The sequence below is a fragment of the Balaenoptera musculus genome, chromosome 18, assembly GCF_009873245.2.
Source record: "Balaenoptera musculus isolate JJ_BM4_2016_0621 chromosome 18, mBalMus1.pri.v3, whole genome shotgun sequence".
Taxonomy (NCBI): domain Eukaryota; kingdom Metazoa; phylum Chordata; class Mammalia; order Artiodactyla; family Balaenopteridae; genus Balaenoptera; species Balaenoptera musculus.
This window is the reverse complement of record NC_045802.1, coordinates 79,255,328-79,278,998: the sequence shown is the minus strand read 5'-3', so window position 1 is coordinate 79,278,998 and position 23,671 is coordinate 79,255,328. Positions and strand designations below refer to the sequence as shown.

Sequence of the window (23,671 nt, the reverse complement as noted above, 5' to 3'; positions counted from 1 at the left end):
CATATGGTCGTGGGTGGTGCTAACGTTAAGGTGAATCAGCACTTACTCCTACCCGGTGCTCTCCACCTGGGAGCGGAGGGGGGACGTCTGGGGCTGTGGGGCTGAGGCCAAATCTGTGTCTCACCTGCCTGCTCACTGCTCTCCTGACTCCAGCCTGTGTAGACTGTCGCTCCCCAGGAGCCCTGCCAGCTCCCTGCCCCTGCCGCCTCCCCTCCCAGCCTCCTCCCAGCCTCTTCCCAACCTCCTCAGGCTCCCCTCACAGCCTCGTCCCAAGCTCCCCCAAGTTTCCCCTCCCAGCCTCCTCCCAGCCTCCCCTCTCAGCCTCCTCCCAGCCTCCTCCCAGCCTCCTCCCAACCTCCTCCCAGCCTCCCCTCCCAGCCTCCTCCCAACCTCCCCTCCCAGCCTCCTCCAACCTCCTCCAGCCTCCCCTCCCAGCCTCCTCCCAACCTCCCCTCACAGCCTCGTCCCAAGTTTCCCCTCCCAGCCTCCTCCCAGTCTCCCCTCCCAGCCTCCTCCCAGCCTCCTCCCAGCCTCCCCTCCCAGCCTCCTCCCAACCTCCCCCCAGCCTCCCCTCACAACCCCCCTCCCAGCCTCCCCTCACAGCCTCCTCCCAGCATCTGTGGCTCCATGACCAGGTGCAAGGATGGAGCAGACCTACGGGCTGCCCCCCTCCACACCTTCTCCACTTAGTGGAGCCAGGAAGGGGGTGTCACAAAGACCGGGGTGGGGGCAGTCACCTCGTCACCCCCTCCTTGCCAGGAGAGCCGGGCCTCCCAGAAAGAAGAATGAGCTCATTTAATCATTTCATCTCGACAGCAGCCGTGGGGAGCTAAGCAACCGTCCCAGGGAAAGAGACGAAGGCATAAGGATGTGCCCCTCAGCCAACAATTTCCCTTTATTTTGCTTTTACACAGAATACACCCCCAAGGGCATGAGTGCAGACATGTCAGGTAGAAAATACCCATAATCCCATCCCAGCTACAACTCATGTTTAGTATTTTTAAATAAAAAACCAACTCTCAGTATTTTTAAATTTAATGTTCCTCCTCAGAAGAAAATTCGAAGTCAAAATGCTATTTTTGAAATCAAGTCATTCTAATATAATGATGGTAATAATTGTAAGTAGTTAATAACTAGTCATAACAACTAGTTGTGATTATAATAAGTAATTGTTTCCAGGAGGATGGAACACGTGTAGGTCAGTCTGTCACAGAGCATTTGGCTATTAGAGAGCGGTGGGTATAGAATTGTTTCTTTTAGGAAGAAGCCAGATGCCTTGATTATCATTTAAAAATCAAGCAACATCACTAATCTGGTTTTTTAAAAGAGACTTTGCAAAGCCACTGCACACAGGGCTGGGAGGTAAACCCCTGCGTTCTCCGCTGGACCCCCTGTGAAGCGGCAGCCGGACCCCGAGGCATCACCACCCCTCGGCCCGTCCGTCAGAGCCCTGCTCGCCGTGGAACTACCTTTTCTCTTCTTGAAGCCTTCCCGGCCTCCCCGTCAGGAAAACACCCCCATTACTCCCCTCCCGGCCACTTCCCGGTAGAGAGACAAAGGCGCCGGCTTCCTGTGTCCCGCCGCCTGGCTTCGGCTGCATCGGGCTTGGTGGGAAATCCACGAATTCGAGATTCCGTGAATTTACGGGGGAGAAGTCTGGGGAGGGCGCGGATGAGGCGGACAGCCGCGCGAAGAATGCCCTAAGGCTTTCAAGCAGGAAGAAGCCACCTGGCCCCACGAAATGACCTTTTCCTAGAAATTTTTGGAGCCTGAAATGGGGTGGAAGAGATGGAAAAGGAGTGGGTTGTAAGGTTTATACGGATCGTCCGTCTACTGTTCGTAATAAAGGACAGAGGAGAATGAGACGGGGAGAGACAGGCGCAAAGGTCTGGACACTCAGGAAAAAGCGGAGGGAGAGGGCCTGTGCCCGCGCCCAGGGGTCCCGGCGAAGCTCGGGCGCCGGAGGACCAGAGCCTGGTTCACCTGTGCGCTCACCTGTCGTGTCCAGCAGGGCCAGGGGCCCGGGCACCGGCGGCGGGAGCGGCTGCATCCCGGGGGCTGCTCCGGGTGGGAGGGGCTGCTTGCTCTCCCTCTGCGACAGCGACCGTGGGGCGCGGTGGCCGCGAGGACCAGGTGCCCGAGCACCGCCCCTCCGGTCAGCGTCTGTCCGCTCGCTTCCTACCTGCGCCCCGCCCCTCGCTCCGCCCCGCCCCACCCCTCCACCCCTCGCCCCGCCCCCGCCCCGCCCCCTGCCCCCTCCCGGTTTTCCCGGAGCGCAAGCACCGGGGAAGGGAAGGCGGTGCGGCGGGGCACTGGGAGCCAGCTCCCACCCACCACCCCCCGCCCCCCGGACTCGGCACTGGCAAACCTTTAAAGGTGGGACGGTAACGGTATTGAGAATCTGGGGGAAGGAACCCTCGTGCGCTGCTGGTGGGATTACGCCCGCTGTGACCACTTTGACAGCAGTGTTTGGGAAAGTCGAAGATGGGTCCCTACAAGCCAGCAATTCCCTGCTTAAGGACAAGCCCAAGACCTGTGGTTCCAGGCCCAGGCTGCCCTGAGAATCATCTAAAGACCTTCTGTTAAAAAATTACTGCTGTCCTGAGCCAACCCAGACCAGTCCAATCAGAATGTCTGGCAGTGAAGTAATTGTTAGGAGCCCCAGTCATTCTGAAGGGGTTCCATTGCGACAGAAAAACCCTGACGTGTGAGGTTTGCACACAAAATATGCAACACAGCTCTGTGTGTAACGGCAAAACAACGAACACCAGGACGAGGGATAGATTTACGTATCCAGTGGTTCACCGCGTGGTGAGGCTTCACGCACCAGCAGGAAAAACTCGAACACAACGTGGAGCAAAGCCGCAGTTCGTGGTGCTGAGGTGAGTGTAACACCACCTGTGGACAGGTTTTAGGCGTGAAAAGCAACAACCATTCGCTCACGCTGGCCTCCGCGGGTTGCATTGGGCACCCACTTCCACACGCTAGACACCGTGGCCCTGCACTTGGGAAGGACCGATGGACAAAGGTCCTGGTGCAGCGGGCACCCTTCGGAGAAGAGACAGTGGCCAATAAATACAATCACCGAGGAAAATGCGGGGGGTCGGGGGGGCCTGAGACGGCCACACCTGCTGCGGCAGGAGGAAAGTGTGACTCGGAGGAGGAGGAGGGCTCGGGTCACTGGTCACCAAGAGGAGACGTCCCGCCCACCCAGAGGGCGTGAGGTGGGGCCGCTCAGCCGTCTGGGGAGGAGCCCCTGGGCAGCCCGGGGGCGGGCCTGGCACGCAGTGGGCGCAGCAGGAGGTCTTACCCGCGATGCCAGGGCCCCAGGGGAGCCCACATCAGAAGGGTCACTGAGAGGGGTTGTAGGGCAGCAGGATGGGAGCCAGGAGGCCGGAAACGCAGTAGGATCCAGGGAGAAGTGACCGTGGTGTAGAGCAGGTGGTGAGACGTGGTCACACCAACCTCATACCGTGCAGACACACAGCGGGTGCCCCTAACACCTTGACTGTGGCCCAGTGAGCCCGAGTTTGGACTTCTGGCCCCAGAATTGCACGAGAATAAATTGTGTTGTTTTAACCACAATACACAGTGGTACGTGTGGGGCTTAAGGGCTCTAAAGCAGAGCCTCCGTCTGTGGTGGGGGGTGGGGGGGTGGTGGTACCGGGGCTGCGGGGAGGGGGAATAAGCAGATCCCGCTGAGAGCAGGCCTCGGGGCTGCTGCACCTCCTTCCCCAGCCCGCCTGCAGGAGGAAAGGCTGAAGGCAACCAGAAACACGTCACCCCCGAAGTTTGCCTCTTTGACATAAAAATTATTTTGAGCTGAAGGCTATAAGGAGCAGAAAAAGTTCCCCCTTCTGCCTAAAAACAGGAAATAAATTCTCCTTTACGGGAGGCCAACTCTCACCAGCCGAGAGAAGGCCCAGCGGCACCTGCGGACCTCACCCCGTTCCTTCCCTCCCGTGTCCGATGCCCTTGGAAGCCGCACCTGCTCCCCTGTGTCCTGCCCTGTCTGTCTGAACCCGCTGTTTTCCCTGGAGACGCTCCCCAAGCTGTGTGATGAGCTGCTTTTCTCTCGTTACTCTGTCTTCCGTATGGGGGTCTGAGCCGAGAACTCACTCCCGTCCCCCATGAGGCCCCCCCAGTGGTGCAGTCCCCACCGTGGCTGCTCGTCCGGGGCCCAGACAGAAGCGGTGACGGAAACCGTGACCGAAGAGCAGCAGCAGGAAGAAACACTTCTACAAACTCACAGGAGACCCCCCCGCCCCGCCCCCGCATCGCGCCTCGCCCAGGAGGGTGTAGAAGACAGTCCAGGAGTCAGCGGTTGTCGTGGAGGCGCCTATTCGCCCATTTGTCGGAATTGAAGGGTAATTCATAACATTTTCTGACAGGAAGCAAGTCTGATTCGGTTGGCTGCTTGGAAAACCAGACCCGACTCTGCCAAACAGGGCCCAGTGTGTGTTGGGAAGAAGAGCCACACGGGGTCCAAGTGCTCTGTCCACGCTCGGCCCTGCCAGCCCGGCCGCGGCCCACCGGGGCTCAGCAGGGTCGCCCGGCCGTGCGTGGTCGAGCTCGCGCCCACACCCCGCGGGCAGCTGGGTGGGCTGGACCTGTGTGTCGTTCCAAAGGTTCACTGAAAATATCCTTAAAAATGTGCATGTGTTGCCAGAAATGATACCCTTTTCCAACTAATACATTTACCGCAGGAGATTTTAGATTGCCAGCTGAAGCTGGGCGGGGTTTTCGGAAATTCTTTCAGGGCTCCGTGAGCAGGGGGTCATGAGGAGCATGGCAGGGGTTAGCGTGCCCCCCCCCCCCCCACGAGCTCCCCCTGCCCAGGTGAGGAAACCGAGGTCCAGGAGGCTACTCGACGTGACTAGAGCAGACCCGGGGCTCCTCCAAAGCCTGCGTGTGGACCTGGCACGGACATTTTTAGAATTCACCCCCAGACACCCCGCCAGGAGGCCAAGCAGCACAACCACAGCGTAGGAGGCACTGGCTCTGAGGCTGATGACACCGACTGACACCTGATCCCCCGCGGTGGCCTGAGGACACCCGCATCCAGCCCAACTCTGCAGGGAGCCGTAGTCTGGGATCAGGGTATTTTTAAAACGTAATTTAATTTAGCTCTTGCAAAGGCAATTATGAGACGATGAGGAAATCTGTCTTCTATTGGTCCGAGGACAGGCAGAGGGTCTGGACCAATTATTACTGATGTTAAGAAGATAATTGATTAAAACAGTTATGAACCCTAGTGCCAAGTTCCTTCCGGCTCAGTGTAATATGTTTGAAGTATCCTAAGTCCACTGCCCTCACCTGAACTCAAGTCCCCACTCCCCCCAGAAACAGCCGCATCCCCTCAGAGGGTCTCGTCCAGAGGTCCTGAGCTGACCTGGATTCACCCTTCAGATGGGCAGGGCAGGTGGAGATCGGGGACAAGGCTGACACTGGTCGAACACCTGTCAGACGCCTCGCCCTGTGATCACCGCTGCTCACGTCTGCCTTAGTTAATCGGTACAATGTTCTACCCCATTTCACAGATGAGGAAAACTGAGGCACTGAGAATTTAAATAATTTTTCTGAAGTGAAGTAGCTGGTCAGTGCTGAAATAAGATATGAACCAGGTCAGTTCGATATCAAGGCGTAATCACATCCTCCAAGTGGGAAAGCATGTATTTACTTCACTACAGACATTTAATTTAATCTTTTGTTCGTGCAGTCAACAACATTTATTGAATTTCCTCTATATGCAAGATACTAGGAGAGCCATGAAGATAAGTCATACAGACCTGCCCTTTAAGAGCTTGAAAAGTGAGAAGTAGGAGAAATAAAACATACTACTATTGTTATAAAGCAGATGGTGACAATAGCATCGGTGAGAGCAGTCACCGTGCTAGAGAAGGAACAGGGATCCCCAGGGACGTGACCCGGCCCCTGCGGAGATCCAGGCCTCCCCGGTGACCTGCTAGGTGACCTTGCCTTGCACCGGAACCCCCTAGGGGCCCATTAATAATCCTGGGGCCTGGACACTCGAACCGGGGCCTCTGGAGGGAAACGATTGTCTGAGGTGCCCGGGTGGTCCATGAGCAGCAGGAAATGGGAAGCAGGCTTTCAGCCGAGAGGATGCCGAGGGGGCAGGTGTGCACGGTGTTGTGTCCGCCTGCCTGTGGGGGGAGCTGAGTAGGGGGGGCAGGCTTTCAGGGGCCCAGGAGCAGGGCTGTCGGGAGGGCAAGAAATCACCGTGAATCCAAGGATTCTGCACTATGGGGTCTCCCTGCATCCTCCTCATGCCCGGGGCGGGAAGGGACTCTTCCCAGCATGAGGGCCAGCGTGACCCCAGCTGCCCCTGGAGACCCGTCCAGCACGGAGGAGCTGACGGGAGGGGCTGGCTCGGCCCCCACACTGAGAGAAGAGGGACTGATCTTCCCACAGGCCCCGCACGGCACAGGTGCGCACACACCTGGCTGGCCCCCTGCTCCCGGCTGGGTTCCACTCCGTCACAGTGGCAGGTGAGGGTGTGGGCACCTCTGGCCGACGGTCCTTACGGCCTGCCCCCGGGGGGCCCCCGCCAAGCTCAGATGGCCTTTGGTGGCTGGCGGCCAAGGCTGGCCGGGTGCCGGCCCACCTCCCCTCGCCCTCCGGTCACTGCCTCCCAGTTACCTGGCTTAGGCTTCGGAGAAAGCAGAGATGGGAAGCGCCCCAGGGATTTCTGCCCGGCCTCCCTCCTCCGAGGGTGAATCTCACAGGCTCCAGCTGGAACAGGGGAGAGGAAGAGGAGTCTAGAATTTAGTTTCTTAAATTACAATCAGGGGTGACATGAAAGTACATGACCAGCTTGCCCAAGAAGGAGGCTCAGCCCTCGATCCTGTGCAGGCGCAGGTGGTGGGCAGGGTGACCCTGGCGCTCACTCGGTCCTGTTATGAAACTGAACTCCTCATGGCCCTTCTTTTGTTCCCTGCTTAGAACCACGTCCCACTCGCGGCAGGCGCCCAGGAACACCTTGCGGATGGAGACTGAACAAGCATGGCCCCCACCCCTCTAGACACCTGCTCCCACCCAGGTGGGGGCCCCTGCTGGATGCACCCCTCTCCACGGGGTCCTCCCGGCCCGGCCCCCTCAAGGAGACCCGGGTGGAGGACCCTTCCCCCCAACCCGTGTGAGCAGGTAGGGGTCAGCAGGCTCTGAAACCAGGACCAACCCTAAAAAGAGAGGGATTAAAGGACCCCTAGGAACCATCCAGGAAGCTGCTTTGTCAGCCGCAGGCTGGGCGGGGTCCAGATCCAGGGCCCCTGGGCCCCTGCGCAGGCAGGACCCTTGTCCATTGCGGGAGCGCGTGAGAGTCTGGTCTCGGGCTTAGGGGCCCTGCGGTAACCGAATACCCTGCGATGAGCCGGGGATGAATAATGCAGACCGGAGGCCGGGGAGACTCAGGGCCCCGCCTGCCTGTGCCCGGCGAGGCCGCCAGCCAGACGGGAGATGTTCTCAGGGACACAAACGGTGTAAATTGCAAACGCTCCAGGGGCTTCGCGGGAGGCCTGTAACCGTGATCTCCCGGCCCCTCAGTGAGCCCAAGCAAGGAGGATCACCTTTCCAGGCTCTGTCCCCGCGGGAAGCGGGACGCCCCCCACCGGCCGACTACTCCCCCGTGAGGAGGGGGCGCCTTCCGGGCCTCCGACTGGCAGCCGCAGCTTGCCTGCCGTCTCCCGGGACGTGCAAGCCGTCGCCCTGAGAGCAGGGCCTTGCCCCTCACAGGCCTGGCCGAGCACCACGCCCTTACCAATTCTGGTGTGTCGGGGAAAGGCGGCGCCCTGAGCGTCCAGGACCCACAGGGCTGGGCAAGGAGCTGGGGCTGGGAGCCCCCAGGCTGGCCGCCCCCGTCGTCACACCCCGAGGCCCTGGACCTTGATCAGCTTTCTCCCCTCGGCCCTTCGTCTTGGACATAAGGAGCCTGAACCTGCTGTCACTGAGGGACTGAGGTTTGGTTTCTACAAAATCAAATCAAGCCTTCTTACCTTCATTTGAAGTTGTCTGGGTAAAGCCTGGGAGCCTATCTCATGTTTACTTTAATCCCATGGCCTCTCAAACTCTTCTTCTCTTAGCCGACAAAATGCCTGTAACGGGGACGCTGTATTTTCACTTGGGGCCCACTTGTGTGTCTGGACACTAGCAGGAGGGGCTGGGCCCATCGTGAAATAAGAGGAGGTGACCTCAGCCTTTGCTGAGCTGAGGTTGGGTAATGATATTTGGCAGTTATATTTAGTTAGTTATTGTGTTGATCAGAATCAGCCCATATCTCTTGAATCACCCCAGAAAACCCATGGGGCTGCCTCTCCCAGGCTGCAGCTCCACTCAAACAAGTGGAAGAAAGGGGGTTTATATGTATAGACAACAGGGCCTGACGGGCTACCAGAAGCAGCAGAACAAAGCCACACAGGACCCGCCCGGACGGGGAGCAGAGCATGGGGTGCAGACCCAGGGGCCACAGGGCTGTGCCGGCAACTCTCTGCATCTGGAGGGAGATGGGGACAAAGTGTGAGCGTGTGCAAGAGTGCATGTGTGTGCGTGTATGTTTGTGCATGTGTGCATGTGCGTGCTCATGAGTGCACGTGTGTGTGCACGTGTGCATGTGTGTTGTGTACATGTATGTGTGTATCTGTGTACGTGTGTATTATATGCATGTGTGTACATGTGTGCACGTGTCCGTATGCATCTGCACACGAGTGTATGTGATTTTTAAAAACATCTTTAGTGGAGTATAATTGCTTTACAATGGTGTGTTAGTTTCTGCTATATAACAAAGTGAATCAGCTATACGTATACACATATCCCCATATCCCCTCCCTCTTGCGTCTCCCTCCCTCCCCACCCTCCCTATCCCACCCCTCTAGGTCATCACAAAGCACCGAGCTGATCTCCCTGTGCTATGCGGCTGCTTCCCACTAGCTATCTATTTTACATTTGGTAGTGTATATATATGTCCATGCCACTCTCTCACCTTCGTCCCAGCTTACCCTTCCCCCTCCCCGTGTCCTCAAGTCCATTCTCTACGTCTGCGTCTTTATTCCTGTCCTGCCCCTAGGTTCTTCAGAACCGTTTTTTTTAGATTCCATATATGTGTTAGCATATGGTATTTGTTTTTTCTCTTTCTGACTTATTTCACTCTATATGACAGACTCTAGGTCCATCCACCTCATTACAAATAAACCCAATTTCGTTTCTTTTTATGGCTGAGTAATGTGTGTATGTGATTTTGAAAGAGAGCGTGCACCAGGACCATATCACAATCTAGAGAGTCTGCCGTGTTTTTAAACTTTTATTTTTACCCTTTTCTACTTGGATGGAAATTGCATTTTTTGTCTTTTACAAAGGAAAAGTCGCAGTGAAGGCGTCTGCAGATTCTCCGTAAGGAAATATGCGCTTGTGGGGGGCCCACATCCTCACCACAGTTCACGTTGGAACGCACCAGGATGGAAAAGTGGGATCTCCTCTGGCTCCTGGCATGGGGACGACGGCAAGGGCCAAGTGCCTGAGCCCAGCACCCCTCGGGGATCACGAGGCTTGTGCTCGGGGGTGAAAGGGCCCGGGGACGAAGGCTTCTCCACAGAGAGCCCCCAGCTCTGGCCCGGGGGAGCGCCCGGGCAGCCCCGTTATCCAGCCTGGATGGCGTGTCCCTTGCCCAGGGGAGCTGGGGGACAGCTGGAGTGACAGCAAGACCCCTCAGAGTGTGCCTGGTCAGGGGGTCTGCACCCGAGACGCCCCACAGCAGAGGCCCCCGAAGGCCCATGAAGAAACCCCACAATGAAGAGTCACCATAAGCACGCACCCAGCAGCTGGGAACTGCCCTGTGCACCGTCCGGCCTCCCGGCCTTGCCCCCAGGCCCCAAGGCTGCGACTGGATGGGAGGGTGGAGACGTCCCTCCAGCCCAGCTGGGGAAGAATGGAGTGACCGGAGTCGCCGTTCTCCCGGTGGCGCATTTTAAGTCAGTGCTTTGGTTGCTGCCTACAGGGGCCGCAGGGCGCCTCTGGGTCGGGGTGACCAGCGGGACACCGGCACAGCCAGGCTCCTGCACCTGTGGGGCAGTGTCCGTACCACAGTGTGGGCGTTGACAATTCCTTTGTTTCTATGTGAAAATTTAAGTTCCAAAGCGCTTTAAAATAAAAGTGAAGTGACTCCAGGACTTCTGCTGCCTGTGTGTAACTACATGGGGCTGGCTTGAGTTTTACTGGGGAGCGGGGGGCACCCCTGAGCAGACCACGAGAGAGAGGCAGCGGAAGTCACACGTAACTCGCTTCTGTGATTATATCCCCACAGACCTGCTAGCTCATGGAATAACGTACGTTGAGTAAATCATCTGCAACAGCTGTGCCACATTTAGCCAAAAACGTTGAATAAGTTTTTAGCGTTAAGTATGCCCCACGCACGAAAAAAGTTACTTGCTGTTTATCTGAAATTCAACTGTATTGATGCCCTGTCTCCTCTGGCCGTCCAGGCATAAGACGAAGGCAGAGGGGTCCCCGCCGGGTTTGCTGGTTCCACAGGAGGGGCTACACTTCAGGCGCCGTGGGCCCCGGGCAGGCACTCGGACGGCGGCCAAAGGCCAGGCCACGCCCACCCTCTGAGGTTTAAATCACTCTGCTCAGGGCCATGGGGACCTAGAGCAGATTAAATGGGTTTAGAAAGACCAGAAGTGGTGTGTCTTGCACCTGAACGTAGTGAGGTGAGATTTACAGCCGTTAGATAATCTACGCGTCTCATCCTAGGACACAGAACCGGCGTCAGGGCCGACACAGCGGCTGATCCTGCCGACAGCCCAGCCTCCCTTGGCCACGGGCCCCCATCTCAGCCTCCCAGGAGAGGTTCAAGTGGCAGTTTCAGGTCGCAGACCAAAAGCACTGGACGGCTCTTCAGGGCCCCTGCAGGACATTATGTCTGCAGCGCACCGGAGAGAGGGTCGTCCTGCAGGTTCGTTCACCAGGTCGTCCTGCAGGTTCGTTCACCAGGAAGGGGCTTTAATGCCCTCGGTGCACAAGGGACCCGGAGGTACCCTTGACACATCCCTTACACCCGACGGCTGTCTGAGCCCACAGCAGCCCGGGGCCAGCCCCCTGCCGTGGCTCCAGGCCAGCGCGGCCCCTGGTCCCAGGTGGCTAAGCCGCAGCCCCCAAGGTCGCGCTCCTCGGGGTCCCTCCTCTCCCGAGGCTGCTGGGGGGGCAGACGGCAGGGGTGCTACCATGCCCAGCATGGCACTCGGAGGGCAGAGGCGCTCAGGAAAGGGAGGGCACTGCGCCTGGCCGCCAGGCAGCAAACCCCACGTAGCAAGGCCAGCCCAAAGCTGGCCCCAGGAGGGAGACCAGGAGAGGGCCAGGCCTTGCAGGCCAAGAGGCAGAGTCGGGGTGGGAAGCAGGTGCCGGGTGGGGGGAGAGAGCCGCTGGCCCAGCCTGTCTGCCGGGGGTGGGCAGCTTGTGTCCAATTGTCATCAACTGGAGATGGTCTCGGGATGAGGAGAAGCCAAGGGGGGTGACTGCCGCGGTCAGCCTCACCCCCAGGCCCCTGGGCCTTCCCCTCCTCCCGGACACCTGGGCCCCGGCCGGCAAGGGGACCCCGCTGGAGACTCAGCACCGGCAGACGTGGAGATGGCATCCCCAACGTGCGGGTGGGGACCAGCCCGGCCCCGGCAGTGACCCGCCGGCTAGGGGCGGGACCAGAGCTGGGCGCTAAGGGAACCCGGGCCAGGCGCACAGTCCGGGCCTCTCAGCGGAGCCCGCAAGCCCACAGGCTGGGGTTTGCCGACCTCTGAACCAGCCCAGAGAAGGCGAAGGGGCCTGCGAAGCTGCAGCTGAGGTGCCAGGAAACCCGAACCGAGTCTTCACTCTCGCCGCCCAAGCCGCCGCCAGCTTGCACGTCCGCTCCAGGGCCTGGAGAGCCAAGCGTCGCTGGTGGATTCCGTCCCGGGACCACTGGATCCTTTTTGAGTGAAAGGGTGCAAAAGAGGTGGACTACTTACTGCTGGCGCTCCTGACCCTGCGCGGGAGGCCTAGCTGGACCGGCCTCCTCTGTCCTGCCTGTGCTGAGCGCCGGGCCACAGCCATGCGGCGGCCTGGCGGGAGGGGCTCAGCTGACCCACGAGGCGCTGCAGCTGGTCTAGCAAACCAGACACAACCCCGACTTGGACGAGGGGCCCGCCTCCTGCACGGAGATCCCCTTCATGTCGTCGGGCATCTGCCCGTCAGGCCGCCACACGTTCAGGTCCCCAAAGATGCCCTTCTCGATCATCTCCTCCTGCCAAGGGATGGGGCAGGTGCCGGTGGCGAATTCCTGGAAGAATTCTGTGTCCTCTTTGTCAAAGGCCACGCCCCTGACCGTGGAAAAGGCACCCACGTCCTGGATGTTCTTTGCATAGACAGTCCTGGAGTCTGGGACGAAGGGGGGGGTCAGCATCCCTGTGAGAGGACGGAAGACACGGGGCGTGAAGGGCCAGCCAGCGGAAGGGGGCGGCCGCGTGCCGAGAGCCCCCGCTCAGCCAGCAGGGCCGCTGCCCCTCATGCGGCCCTGGCGGTGACGAGGAGAGCGACACCCGCCACAGGGCGCTGAGCCAGGCTGGAGACTCAGAGTCCGGTCTGGACACACGTTGCCAGAAGCCAGCCCCCATCTGCGCCTCCTCTGCCCTGCCCAGAAGCCCCGTCATGAGGGTCGGCGGGCCCTTGGCTGCACTGCCCCTGACGCCGCCATGCCCACCGTCTCTGCAGACCCCCCAGCCCCAGTGCCGGCCTCCCCGTCTGCAGGTCTACACCTCGATCACAACGTGCTCAGAACTGAACTCCCTGTGCCTTCACCACGTCCCTCCTCGGCACAGACCCTGTGGCCTCGGGACTCAATCCGGCTCCGGCTTCCCCGGTCCTGACCGCTCGCTCGGGCTGCCTGACCTCCCTGGGCCTGGGGCTGGTCTGGGCAGCTCTCCCTGGCGCCCGGCACCTTCAGATCAGCCGGGGCTGCCACTGCCCTGACCCTTCCCCACCAAAGAAACTTCTACTGGGGCGTCGGGCTGTGAGGTCACAGGCTCACACTTCCTGGGTGTGGGTTCTGGTGGGTGCGGCGGGTGCCGTGCTTCTCTCCTGCAGACACGCGTGCACACACACACTCGCACACACTAGCTTGCACGCGACATGACAGCAGACGCTGGTGGAATGAACGACGGCTGGAGAAATCCTGCCTCGACTTGGATCGCGGGCTCCTTCAAGGAAACGCCTGACAGCGGGTTCAGATCGTCAGCTCACAGGTGTTTCCCACACACCCCATCCAACCCTCGCCGCCTCCTCGGGTCCCCAGGAGACCCACCCCGTGAACATCCAGTCCTGGGCGCGCTGGGATGAGCAGGGAACAGGGACGGTGGGGTCATCGGGGGCAGAGGATGCTCGGGGGGGGGGGGTCGCCCAGGCCGCCCGCCCCCCGACCTCACGCTAAGCTGCCGGACGCCCAACGGGACGGGGCGGCCAGTGAGGGTCACCCAGGAGCCCCCAGCCCCAGCTCCCACACGCAGACAGTACCGGCCTCCAGCTGCCGCCAGTTGATGTCCCTGAAGAGCGGGCTGGCGCGGAGCCCATCACAGGAGCCGTCCTTGAACCCCAGGCGCCTCTCGGGGTCCTTCTGCAGCAGCGCCTCACAGAAGTCCTTGCTGGCCTGGCTGAACTTGTCGGGGTAGGTGACCACCTCCTCCAGGACCCGCTGCTTCAGCTCCTGGTTCTCCACCTGCACGGCGGACACAGCGCCGTCAGCCCACGTCACACCCCGGCCAGGCCCACCCGCGTCGCCCCAGCTGCCACGGCAGCTCCGGACACGGCAGCTCCGTGGGCCCGGCCGGCCCTGCTCTCGGGGGTGCCTGACGCCCCCCTCCCGCGTGTTAGCACTTAAGGGCTCAGTGTCACTGGTCAGGGCGTGAGACCCTGAAGGTGGACACCTTGCACTCCCACGACCATCCCCCCCAGCTTGCCCGGCGAGGTGGCAGAGGTTCGCCAAGGGCAGGCGCCCACAGGGTCCAGGGAGCCTTAGTCCAGGCCAGCTTTCCCGAACGTGACTTCCAGCCCACAAAATTCACTTCCAGTGGATCCATCCCCAGGGAGCTCCCCGACAATCAGCCCGAAAGTCTCCAGCCCCACGTCAACCAAATGCTGCCCGTTTCCTCTCCCTGTCGGTCAGATCTGCCCTTCCTGAAACGTCCTAACACGTCACGGAAGTGGGACCATCCAGAGTCACTCTTCCGGGGCCAGATCCTTTCATTCATAGTGGTGAGTTTGAGACCTGTCCGTGTCATGGGTGTACCCGAGGTTCCTTCCCATCGAACACAGGGACCTCGGGTGGACCACAGAATGGAGGGACCACAGATGCCCTGAAGATGGACCACAGAAGGCATGACCCAGAGACGGGCCATAGAATGAAGGGGCCACGGATGGACCACGGAATGCAGGGACCACGGATGGACCAGAGGATGGACAGACCACGACGGTTCACTTTCTCACGAAATCTCCTCCTGCTCATTTTCACCAGAAAACAGGGGTCCTGTCAGGGCCGTGGGCTCTGCCAGGGCTCTGAGGTGGCGCTCCTATGGTGGCCTGAGGCCAACGTGGACCCCACACTGTGCTGCTTTACCCTGCTCTTCTGAGCTGAGGTCGGGAGAGACCCGTTGCTGGAGCCCAAGGCAGAGGTGCAGACGCACAGAGCAACCCTACGGGTTAGTCAGGGGAGGGGTTCTCACTCTCGGGGGACTGGAGACCAGACTGTCCCCACGTCTATGTCAGGAAAGGAGCGGGGCCTGGGCGGGGGCCCTCGGGGAGGTCCAGCAGAAGAAACTGATGGCTGTGACCTCCAGGCAGGCCGAGGGGCCGTGGGCATGGACGAGCGAGGGGCCACGTCTAAAGTGCGGTTCACAGCAGGCCTCCCTCCTCAGCCCCCACGCCTGCCCCACAGACAGCCTCAGCTCCGAGCAGAGGCAGCGCGGGGTCCAGGGAAGGGGCTGCTTTGCTCCTTTTGTTGTGAACAGTGGTGGGGGCTCTGAACGACACCTATTTGCGGTTCTGCTGGGCTGGGCAGAGCTCCCCGGGGAGACGCGGGGCCGCCACGTGGACAGGAGGCGGGGGGGGGGGGCACGGGAGGCAGGGCCCCAGCACGGCCGCCCCCCGTGCCCACTGCCCCCAGGACGTCCAGGGAAGCGGCCGGGCCTGGAGCAGGGCCTGCAGCTCAGCACCCGGGGAGGCGAGCGCGTTGGCCTCCGGGAAGGGCAGGGAGGCCGCCAGTGGGTGAGCCGTGCCCCCCAGAGTGAGCGCTGCTCATGGGGGCGGGGCTTGGGGGGGGTCCAGGCTCCTCTCCTCCTGACACGCTCCTTGGCGCACGGAGACCCAGGAGATGAGGTCACCGTGTGCACCACGAGAAGCCTAGAGCTCCCCGAAAGGAAGGTCACCAGGTCAGCTGGGGGACACTGCTCCTGTGACCCCAACAAGGAGGGTCACCAGGTCCTGCGGGGACCCTGCTCCTATGACACACACACACACACACACACACGCACACACGCACACACACACGGAGCTGATGCCAGCTCAGCTGCAGGGACACCACTGGCCACCTCCTACCTTCTCTCCGCGGGCTCGGAAGGGGCCTCTGGCCGCGATCATCTCATACAGCGTGACCCCCAGGGAGAAGTAATCCACGGCAAAGTCGTACTCCTCACCTCGCAAGAGCTCCGGGGCCATGAAGCCTGCGACAGGAGCACAGCGCGACTCGGAGACCAGCACCCGGCACACACCTCCCGTCTCCCCGGAACCCAGCAGGGTCCTCGCGCCGGGACACGCGGGGCTGCCCCGTGCCCACCCACCAGGAAGCGCTCGCCCGGTTGTGAGTGTCCCCTTGGGCACAGCCATCCCTGGCGGGAGCCCCCTCCACCCAAGGTGGGTCTCACCCCCACTGTGGTGCCCATGGCGGACAGAGCCAGTGCCTGAGGCTCACGCAGGACCTGTGGTCAGAGGCAGGCGCTCAGACCCGAAAGGGCACAAAAGGAGAGGCTGAAGCCCCGACGCTCCTAAGAGCGGTCCGGACCCCCAGTGGCCCATGCGCTCCACTTCTGGGGAGTCGGGGCCACGTGCTGGGCCCTGCAGGCTGAAGGGGACACCCCGAGAACCAGCTCTGGCCTCCATCCCTTTGTGCCCCGTGCAGAGGCCAGCCCAGCGCATGGGAAGGGTAGACGGGCAGCATCTGGGGCCCATGGTCCACTCCCCCGGGGCCGAGTAGGTAGTTGAGGCTGGGCGCCGGGGTGGCTTCTGTGCTCAGATGACTAGACACCCCCCCAAAGGCAAAGCTGAGCGTGTCCTTTTGTCTCCAGCCCTGCCTGGTCCTTCAGCGTTTACGTGTGTTCACGGCAAGTTCCCAGGAGGGACATGGCTGGATAACACGGGCCACGCTGCTGTGGCCACAGGACATTCTCCCGGAGGTTACAGGAGTCAAGTTCCAAAGAACCCCCTGGCCCTGAACACAGCCTCTTTTCAGGGATTACAGTGCTGGCCAGACGGCTCAGACTCTGGAGAAAGACACGTTCCACCAACCACAACTTCTCCGTGAAAATGGGCCCGAGAGGAGGGCCCGCCGACCACAGAGACGCCACATCCCTGCAGCAAATGGTCCGCTGGCCCCTCCAGTCTGCTCCACCCGCTGGGACCCAGTGACACGTCTGTCTCCCGGGGTCTCACGCGGCGACGGTGAATCTTTTTCGTGTGAAAGACGGCACGAGCGGGCAATGGGTGAGTGAACGCAGCCTCGGTCTAGGCGCCTCCCCCGAGCCCCGCGGTGCTGGCACAGCGAGTGCCCCTCTGGGTGGACTGTGGCTGAACCGGGGGCAGAGGCTCGGCTCTGGGGACCTGGGCTGGAGGGAGCAGGGGGGCCAGGGGAGAGGGCACGGAGGGCTCCCCGAGCCTTCGCTGGACGCCCCACCTTCTAACTCACACCGACCCCAGCCTCCGCTGCCACTGCTTGAGGCCACCCGCGCCGCCTGACCCCAAACACACAGGTCAGCACAGCCCGCGGGCAGAGCCCCCACCCCCACCCTCCAGGGCTCAGAGCCGCTCGGTAGCCGCGGCAAAGCCTGGGCGCCCCCTAGCGGCCGGTCGGGCCTCGTGCAAGCAGGGCCGGTGACACCCCAGGTCCACCGACGCCAACCCTGGACCTGATCAGCCAGGAACAGGCGAGCGGCATTTCGCTCACACGCTCACGCCCTGGAGAGGAACCTCAGAGGATCCGGAAAATTCACGACAGGACCTCTTCCCAAACAGAGCCGCAGATGAGACAGACCCACCGTGGCAACAGGCACAACCCCAAAAGGAGCCCAAAGCGCAGGATGGGGGCTTCGGGGACAAAGCAAGACCCAAGCGGCCCAAGTCCCAGGAGCAGCTCTTTCTCCCCGAAGCCGGGCAAACAGGGAAGAAGCAGATCTGCTAAGAAGTCCTACAGAAAACCCGGCCATCAGGAGCGCAGCGTGCTCGGAGCGTCTGCCGCACCGTGTGTGAGCGCGAGCCTGGCTGTCACCCCGGCCCCTGCGGCGGGCACCAGCGCCCCCTGCCCCCCCTCTCCCGCTCGGATGCCTCTTCTCTGCGCCCACCTGCCTGGGGGTGAGAGGAGATGAGGTGGGGACAGGAGACGCCAGGCACGCACATGCACACAGACACACAGACGCACACGTGCACAGTCACACACACAGACACACGCACAGTCCAGGGGCCATCTCACAGCTGAGCACCTGCCAGGCCCTGCCCACCCACCCTGCCTCTGTGCTGCTTCCCTCAGTGCAGACCCCCAGGCTCTGCCCGTGGCCGGCGCCGGGGAGCTTCCGTCACAGAGGGCACACGTGGCAAACAAGGAGTGACTGTTCAGGGGGTCGGCGGTCATCCCTGCGTGGGTGCCGGTCCCCCGGTCTCACCCTGAGAGGGGAGGGATGAGGGAGAACTTCCCGACAAGCCCCAGCCCTCACCGTGACACCCACCCCAGGCCACGGGACCCCAGGACCCCAGGCCTCGTCCCCTTCGCCCCCATAGCGGCTGCCCTCGCCCCGGCTCTCAGGCCCTCACCTGGCGTCCCCGCGAAGCCCTTGGTCTTGGTCTGCCCTTCCTTCAGCTCCACGGCCAGCCCAAGGTCAGAAATTCGGATGTTGCCTGGAGAACAAACATGGGCTCAGGTCACACGCGGCTCCACAAACAAAGGCCCCTGGGGTTCCTGGACACACACACGTGCACGAGCATGGCGCACACACACAGGGGCCGCCGCTCCCCGCTCAGACTGCGGAGGGACCGAGGGTCCCAGCAGTGCTCGCAACTGGAATCCGGGGCATAATCCCCCTAAAGCCAGCCTCCTCGTGGCTCTGTCTTCCCCGAGCTCTGCAGCAACGGCCTTTGGGGCACCAGTGTGTCCGTCTGACCTGTGATGGGGAGGGAAGGGGAGCTCTAAAGGGACTTACGGGAACCTCAGTCTTGGGGGTTATTTCCTGACGAGAATCCCAGTTTGACTCCTCACGAAGACAGCAAGCTAAGTGATCGAATGTGGACTCAGCCATAACCGTTAGCTGTTTACTAATAGTTCCACACCCTCCGGCATCCTGGACTAACTCCCTGTTGCCCTGGGCACCTAGCCATGCACCAGATTTCACCAAAGCCCGTTAATAATCTCCACTCGGGGATAATGCCATGCGGTCGCAAAATAGCTGAACAAACTTGAGGTGTGTCTTGGTGCCGTAAAACTATAACGAGCATCTATCAAAGCTGGTCCCTCCCCTACCGATGACCAAGCAGGCTACAGAGGTGAGCAGGGCGAGGGGAGGCCGGGAGGGGAGGCCGCCTCACCGTCGTCGTCCAGGAGCACGTTCTCGGGCTTGAGGTCTCGGTAGATAATGCCCCGCTGATGCAGGTGCTCCAAGCCGCTGATGATCTGGGCCGTGTAGAAGATGGCGCGCGGCTCCTGGAAGCCGGGGTTCTCCTCGTCCACGTTGTAGATGTGGTACCTGGGGGCAGACCACATGGAGCCTGTGCTTCTCTGGCACAACCAGAAGCCGCGTGCCCACAGTTTTGATGGGAAGTAAAATCTCGGGAAAGCGTTGAGGCCTCCGAATCCCACGTTGTGTCGGCAAAGCGTCCGTCATTTCAGCCTCAGCGTCCAGCCTGAGGGGCCCGCGGCAGAGCCCGGACCGCCGGCCGCTGTTGTCTGTGTCCTCACAGCCCCTCAGCACAGGGGAAAGGCAGGGCAGCTCTCCCCTGCCCCGGCCCACGGGGAGAGAACAGGGAAACAGGCCCCAAAACCACTTTACAGCCACCGGTGAAGGAGCCAGGCAGAGGGAGGCAAAGGCGGGCCACGTGGCCAGCCCACGTCCCATCCAAAGTGAGCGGCTGACCCAGAGCCCAGGAAGCATGTGGGCCGTTTCCCCAGAGACACACAGACTCCCCGGCGGGCCCTCAGAGGACGCCCCCCGGCCTCCCAGACTCTCCTATCTCCCGTTTCCCTGTCACATTGTACAGAGAAGCAAAACCTAACAAGCAAAGTATTTAAACTAGAGAACAACCAGGGAGAGGAGAGGCAGGCCAGTAATCTCGAAGAAAACAAGAGAGAAACCCTCACGTCAGCCGGAGCAACAGCAAGAATGGCTTTTATGCTACATGTACATTTGACTACAGTGTCCTGCGGTACAGTGCGGGGTAGTACAACGCAGCGCGGGTTACAGTAGCACGTATGGTGTACTATAGCACAACGCAGCGCGGTACAGTAGCACGTACGGTGTGACTATAGTACAACGCAGCGCGGTACAGTAGCATGTACAGCATAGCGCAGTGTAACATAGCACAGCATCACGGCCCAGCACAGTGCAGGGCAGGGTAGGCGAGTAAAGCGTCATGCTCTCTCCGCTCTCCAGCTCGTGCTATTTGCACTTTCCAGACCCTTCGCTCCTCCTCCGTGAACTTGCACAGGTGGCTCAGTCAGGATCTCAGAGCCTCACCTGGAAAATGGGGCCAACAAGCTCACCTGGCAGAGTTTCAATGCAGGCGAACCCAGGCCCGAGAACGGAGGCACAGCGACGGCCCCCTTGTGTGAGGGCCGTGTGAGTCGTCTAAGTGTCTCAGGTGTGTTAGCTGACTCTCCACAGCAACCTCGGAACACCAGTATCTCATCTCTATCCCCATTTTACAGACCAGCACGCTGGGGCAAGAGCGGCCGTGTTGCCCAGCTGGCAAGTGGGTCTTTTCCCCTCTGCGAGCCAGTGATCCAACTTCTCCTGGGAGCCCAGGGCCGGGCCCTCAGGTCTCCGGCAAACCCAGGCCCCGTAGGGCGATGACGCCCTCTGGTTCTCCCTGCGGTGGATGGCCAAGCCACAGCTCCCAGAGTCGGCCACACGGTGCTTCCGCTCTGCCACCACCCCCAGAGTGCATCGTTGACGAAGTTTGTCTTCATTTGCCATCCCTCTTGAAGCACGGCCCTCACCCCGCTTGAGGCCCCTCCCACCCCTTTACCCACCCGTCCACTAGCACTCGATTCACAGCTCCACACGCCCTGCTGCCCACACCGCTCACCCCGCCGTCCACATGAACCCGAGGCCCACAGGACGGGCCCACGACTAGAGAGCTTAGGCCACCTCCCCCAGGGCTCCTGCACTTCACTGGGACTGAGGACACATCGTTTCGAGGACCAGCAATCGGACGACAAAGAGGAGGGCTTAGATGGGGACGGGCTTCTTGTCTTATCACCACGTTCTCAGCACGTGGGAAGCAGCCCCACGGGGCCCCAGAGAGCCCCTCTGCACACTCGGCCGCGTGGGCCCTCCCATCCTGCTCCTACACCGGAGAGAGAAGCGCTTACCTTATGTCGCCTCCATTCATGATGGTCATCACCAGACAGAGGTCGGTTTTGGTTTCGAAGGCGTAGGCCAGAGACACGATGAACCTGCTGTGGACTTTGGCGAGAATCTTCTTCTCCACCATCGCGCCCTGGAAAGCAGGGTAAGAGCCCAGGGTTAGGCGGGAAAGTGATATTGCCAAAAAGGGCCAAGTTCCACAAACCAGAAAATGTCGCGATAAAACAGAATAAGAGTTGCCGGTATATTTTAAAAGTGGCTGTACAGAGCAATTGCAGATAACTTAGAGACATGCCTCACATGCCCCGTTTCACAGAGACAAGATAGGGCCTGGGAACCCGTCATGTGCAGAGGACTTCGGGGTTCCTAGGGCCGCCAGCAAGCGGGCTTCTGCCAACCAGCCTTAGAAATGCGGCTGAGGGTCCCGGCAGGTCCCCAGGCACCCTGTCGGCACTGACCTTCCCTTCCAGCTCTTCCTGCTGCAATCCCAGCCCCTCTCCTCCCATCCAGGCCTCTGAACAGCACCTTTTCAAGCCACCCCGCAACCCTGTTCATTTTCTATATTTATTTTAAGAGCCCATGAAGTCCATTTAACGTGCTTTTGAAAGCTGTGTTGGGTAAGGAGAAAGAGCCCTTTTGAAGGAGGAGTTCTTGATGTTGAGAAGCCCTTTCTACCCCTGCGTGGGAAAATTTCACTTTGTAAAAGTTTGATAAGTTTCCTGAAACTCGGAGAAGAGAGGCTTAATACCCTAACAGTTGGATTCAGATTGCAGGTAGATGGTCCTGAAGGTAACTGCTGCCCCCCAAAGGCCATCAGGCAGAGCATCATCGAGGGACCCCGGGGTGGGATGCGCTGGGGGTAGCTTGCTGTTTGCCCCCAGCGTGATCTGTTCTGTGCAGCGGGAACGGGAGGGAAGCCCACGCAGGCAGAACGCGCGGCTGGAGCTTAAGCAGCTTTGGCTGATCCCGCCCGAGCGGGGCCTGATGCCAGAGGGAGGGTGGGCGCCGCTCAGAGCAGCTGCTTCCGCCACCCCCAACCCCCGGCCCAGACAGCGCTGCACGCGGGCACCTCGGGGCCTCCCCACACCAGCCCTGGGGAGACTCCCCCTGCAGCCTCCTCACAGCACAAGCCAGGGAAAGTTCCAGAAAGTCAGAGTAAAGAATCTGGAGACTCATCCCAGCAGCCTCCCTGACACCGGCTGCTGCAGTGCATGGCCCTGGTGACAAGCCGAGAAGCATGGTGCCGTGTGGCACAGGACCCGCGCCAGCCACGCAGGGCCGCTCTGCAAGGAGGGGCGCGGCGGACCCCGCCCGTCCCGGGCACCGAGGCTGGTGGTTTAGAGCGGCTGGACAAGTCGAGCATCCGAGCACCGCCGGCACCTGCCGCTCCGAGCCAGGGCCTTGGCCGCCAGGCAGACAGGCGGACTCGACGAGGGGGCGCGGGGGACCGACCCCGCCCAGGGCCGCACGGCGAGGGCGCCCCACCACGGGGTGAGCCGGCCCAGGACGCCCACCGCCCCTACCCGCCCCCGATGCCTCGGCGGCCCACCTTGTAGCCCTTCCTCTTCTTCAGCCGCTTCTTGTTCAGCTTTTTGCACGCGTACATCTTCCCGGTGGCCTTCATCTGGCAGGCAGACACCTCCCCGAAGCCGCCCCGCCCCAGGACCCTGAAGTCCAGGAACCAGTCCTCGCCCACAGGCTGGGCCTCCAGCCACTTCCACTGCAGGAAGCGCTGGAAGTACAGGCTGTCCAGGTACTGCTGGAAGGGGGCCTGGCTCAGGTTGCGCCAGGGTGGCCCGCAGGAGGGGCTGGAAGAGCACGGCCCCGGCCCCCCGCCGGCCCCTCCGGGGCCTGCGCCGCCGTCTCCTTGTCCAGAAGCCGCAGAAGAGCTTGGCCTGGGGGTCCAGGTACTCGGCCCGGATGGCCTGGGCCTTCTGCGGCCGGAGGTCGTCATCGGCGGTGTCGTAGTCCTCGATGTCCCTCCAGAGCCCCAGGGCCGGCACGTGCTGCTCGTGGGCCTGCAGGAAACTGCTGGAAGAGCCGCTTGCCGATGGGCTGCTCCGAGCACGCGCTCCTCGAAGCCCAGGTCCAGGCTCGCCTGGAGCGCCTCGCACTTGGACAGCGGGGGCCAGCTTGAGCCGGGCCAGGTACTTCCTGTCCCGGGAGGTCGGGCTGCTGCTCGCGTCGAAGCTGGCACGGGCAGCGATGAAGGCCGAGTTGGCCACCACCGTCTCCAGGGACCCGAAATCCATCCCGGCGCCGGCCTCCCTCCGCGTCCGGCTCCCGCGTCCCAAGCCGGCCTAAACCCGCTGCCCTTGGCCTGTGGCCCGTCCCCGCCCTCTGGGGACAGGAGGCTTGGCCGGGCACCGGGAAGCCCAGGAAGCCCGCTGACACAGCTCGGGCGAGATCCCGGCCGGAGTGGAGGACACGCAGGGCGGGAAGCAGGTGCCAGAAAAAAGACAATCCCCTAAGCCGCTCGCAGACGGATTAGACAGGCCACCCTGCCCCGCTCCTTCCCACGGGAAGGACACCACTGGCCCCAGGCCCAGCGCGCAGGAGCCCCAAGCCTCCCCGTCTGGCCCGCTGGCCCAAGCAGATGAGCTGGACCCTCCGCCTGTTTCCTGGTGGGGACACGGGGCCCAGCTGAAGGGAGGGGGCCCAGGATAAACCTTAATTCACAAAGATGGCTGGTGTTTCCCCACTATGTGTCATTTTTTCTTTAGAAAACCCGCGAGTGAGAATAAAACCAGCTGATGATAGGAGTTTAGGAATAGGCTTTTCTGGTGTGTCCACGGGTGGAACCC

At 61.3% G+C, this 23,671-nt stretch overlaps 2 protein-coding genes across 7 annotated transcripts in view; both read right to left on the bottom strand.

The window, feature by feature from the left end:
• Positions 1 to 2,134, bottom strand: part of TMEM255B (transmembrane protein 255B) — a 48,534-nt gene extending 46,400 nt beyond the window's left edge. For all 6 annotated transcript variants that reach the window (XR_005017220.1, XR_005017221.1, XM_036831608.1 and 3 more), the window contains exon 1: positions 1,996 to 2,134. Coding sequence is in view for 4 of the 6 variants with exons in the window: in XM_036831608.1 (XP_036687503.1) it covers positions 1,996 to 2,050 (55 nt within the window). In the remaining 2 variants the exon portion in view is untranslated. The remainder of the gene's footprint in view (positions 1 to 1,995) is intronic.
• Positions 2,135 to 11,059: 8,925 nt separating this feature from the next.
• Positions 11,060 to 23,119, bottom strand: GRK1 (G protein-coupled receptor kinase 1). The gene is given in 14 exon segments (XM_036831391.1): positions 11,060 to 11,203; positions 11,558 to 11,690; positions 11,793 to 11,965; positions 12,152 to 12,441; positions 13,546 to 13,747; positions 15,622 to 15,746; positions 18,103 to 18,186; positions 18,871 to 19,028; positions 20,873 to 21,000; positions 22,417 to 22,653; positions 22,655 to 22,894; positions 22,896 to 22,940; positions 22,942 to 22,995; positions 22,997 to 23,119. Coding segments are annotated over 14 exon segments (2,136 nt in total).
• Between the last annotated feature and the right edge of the window lie 552 nt (positions 23,120 to 23,671).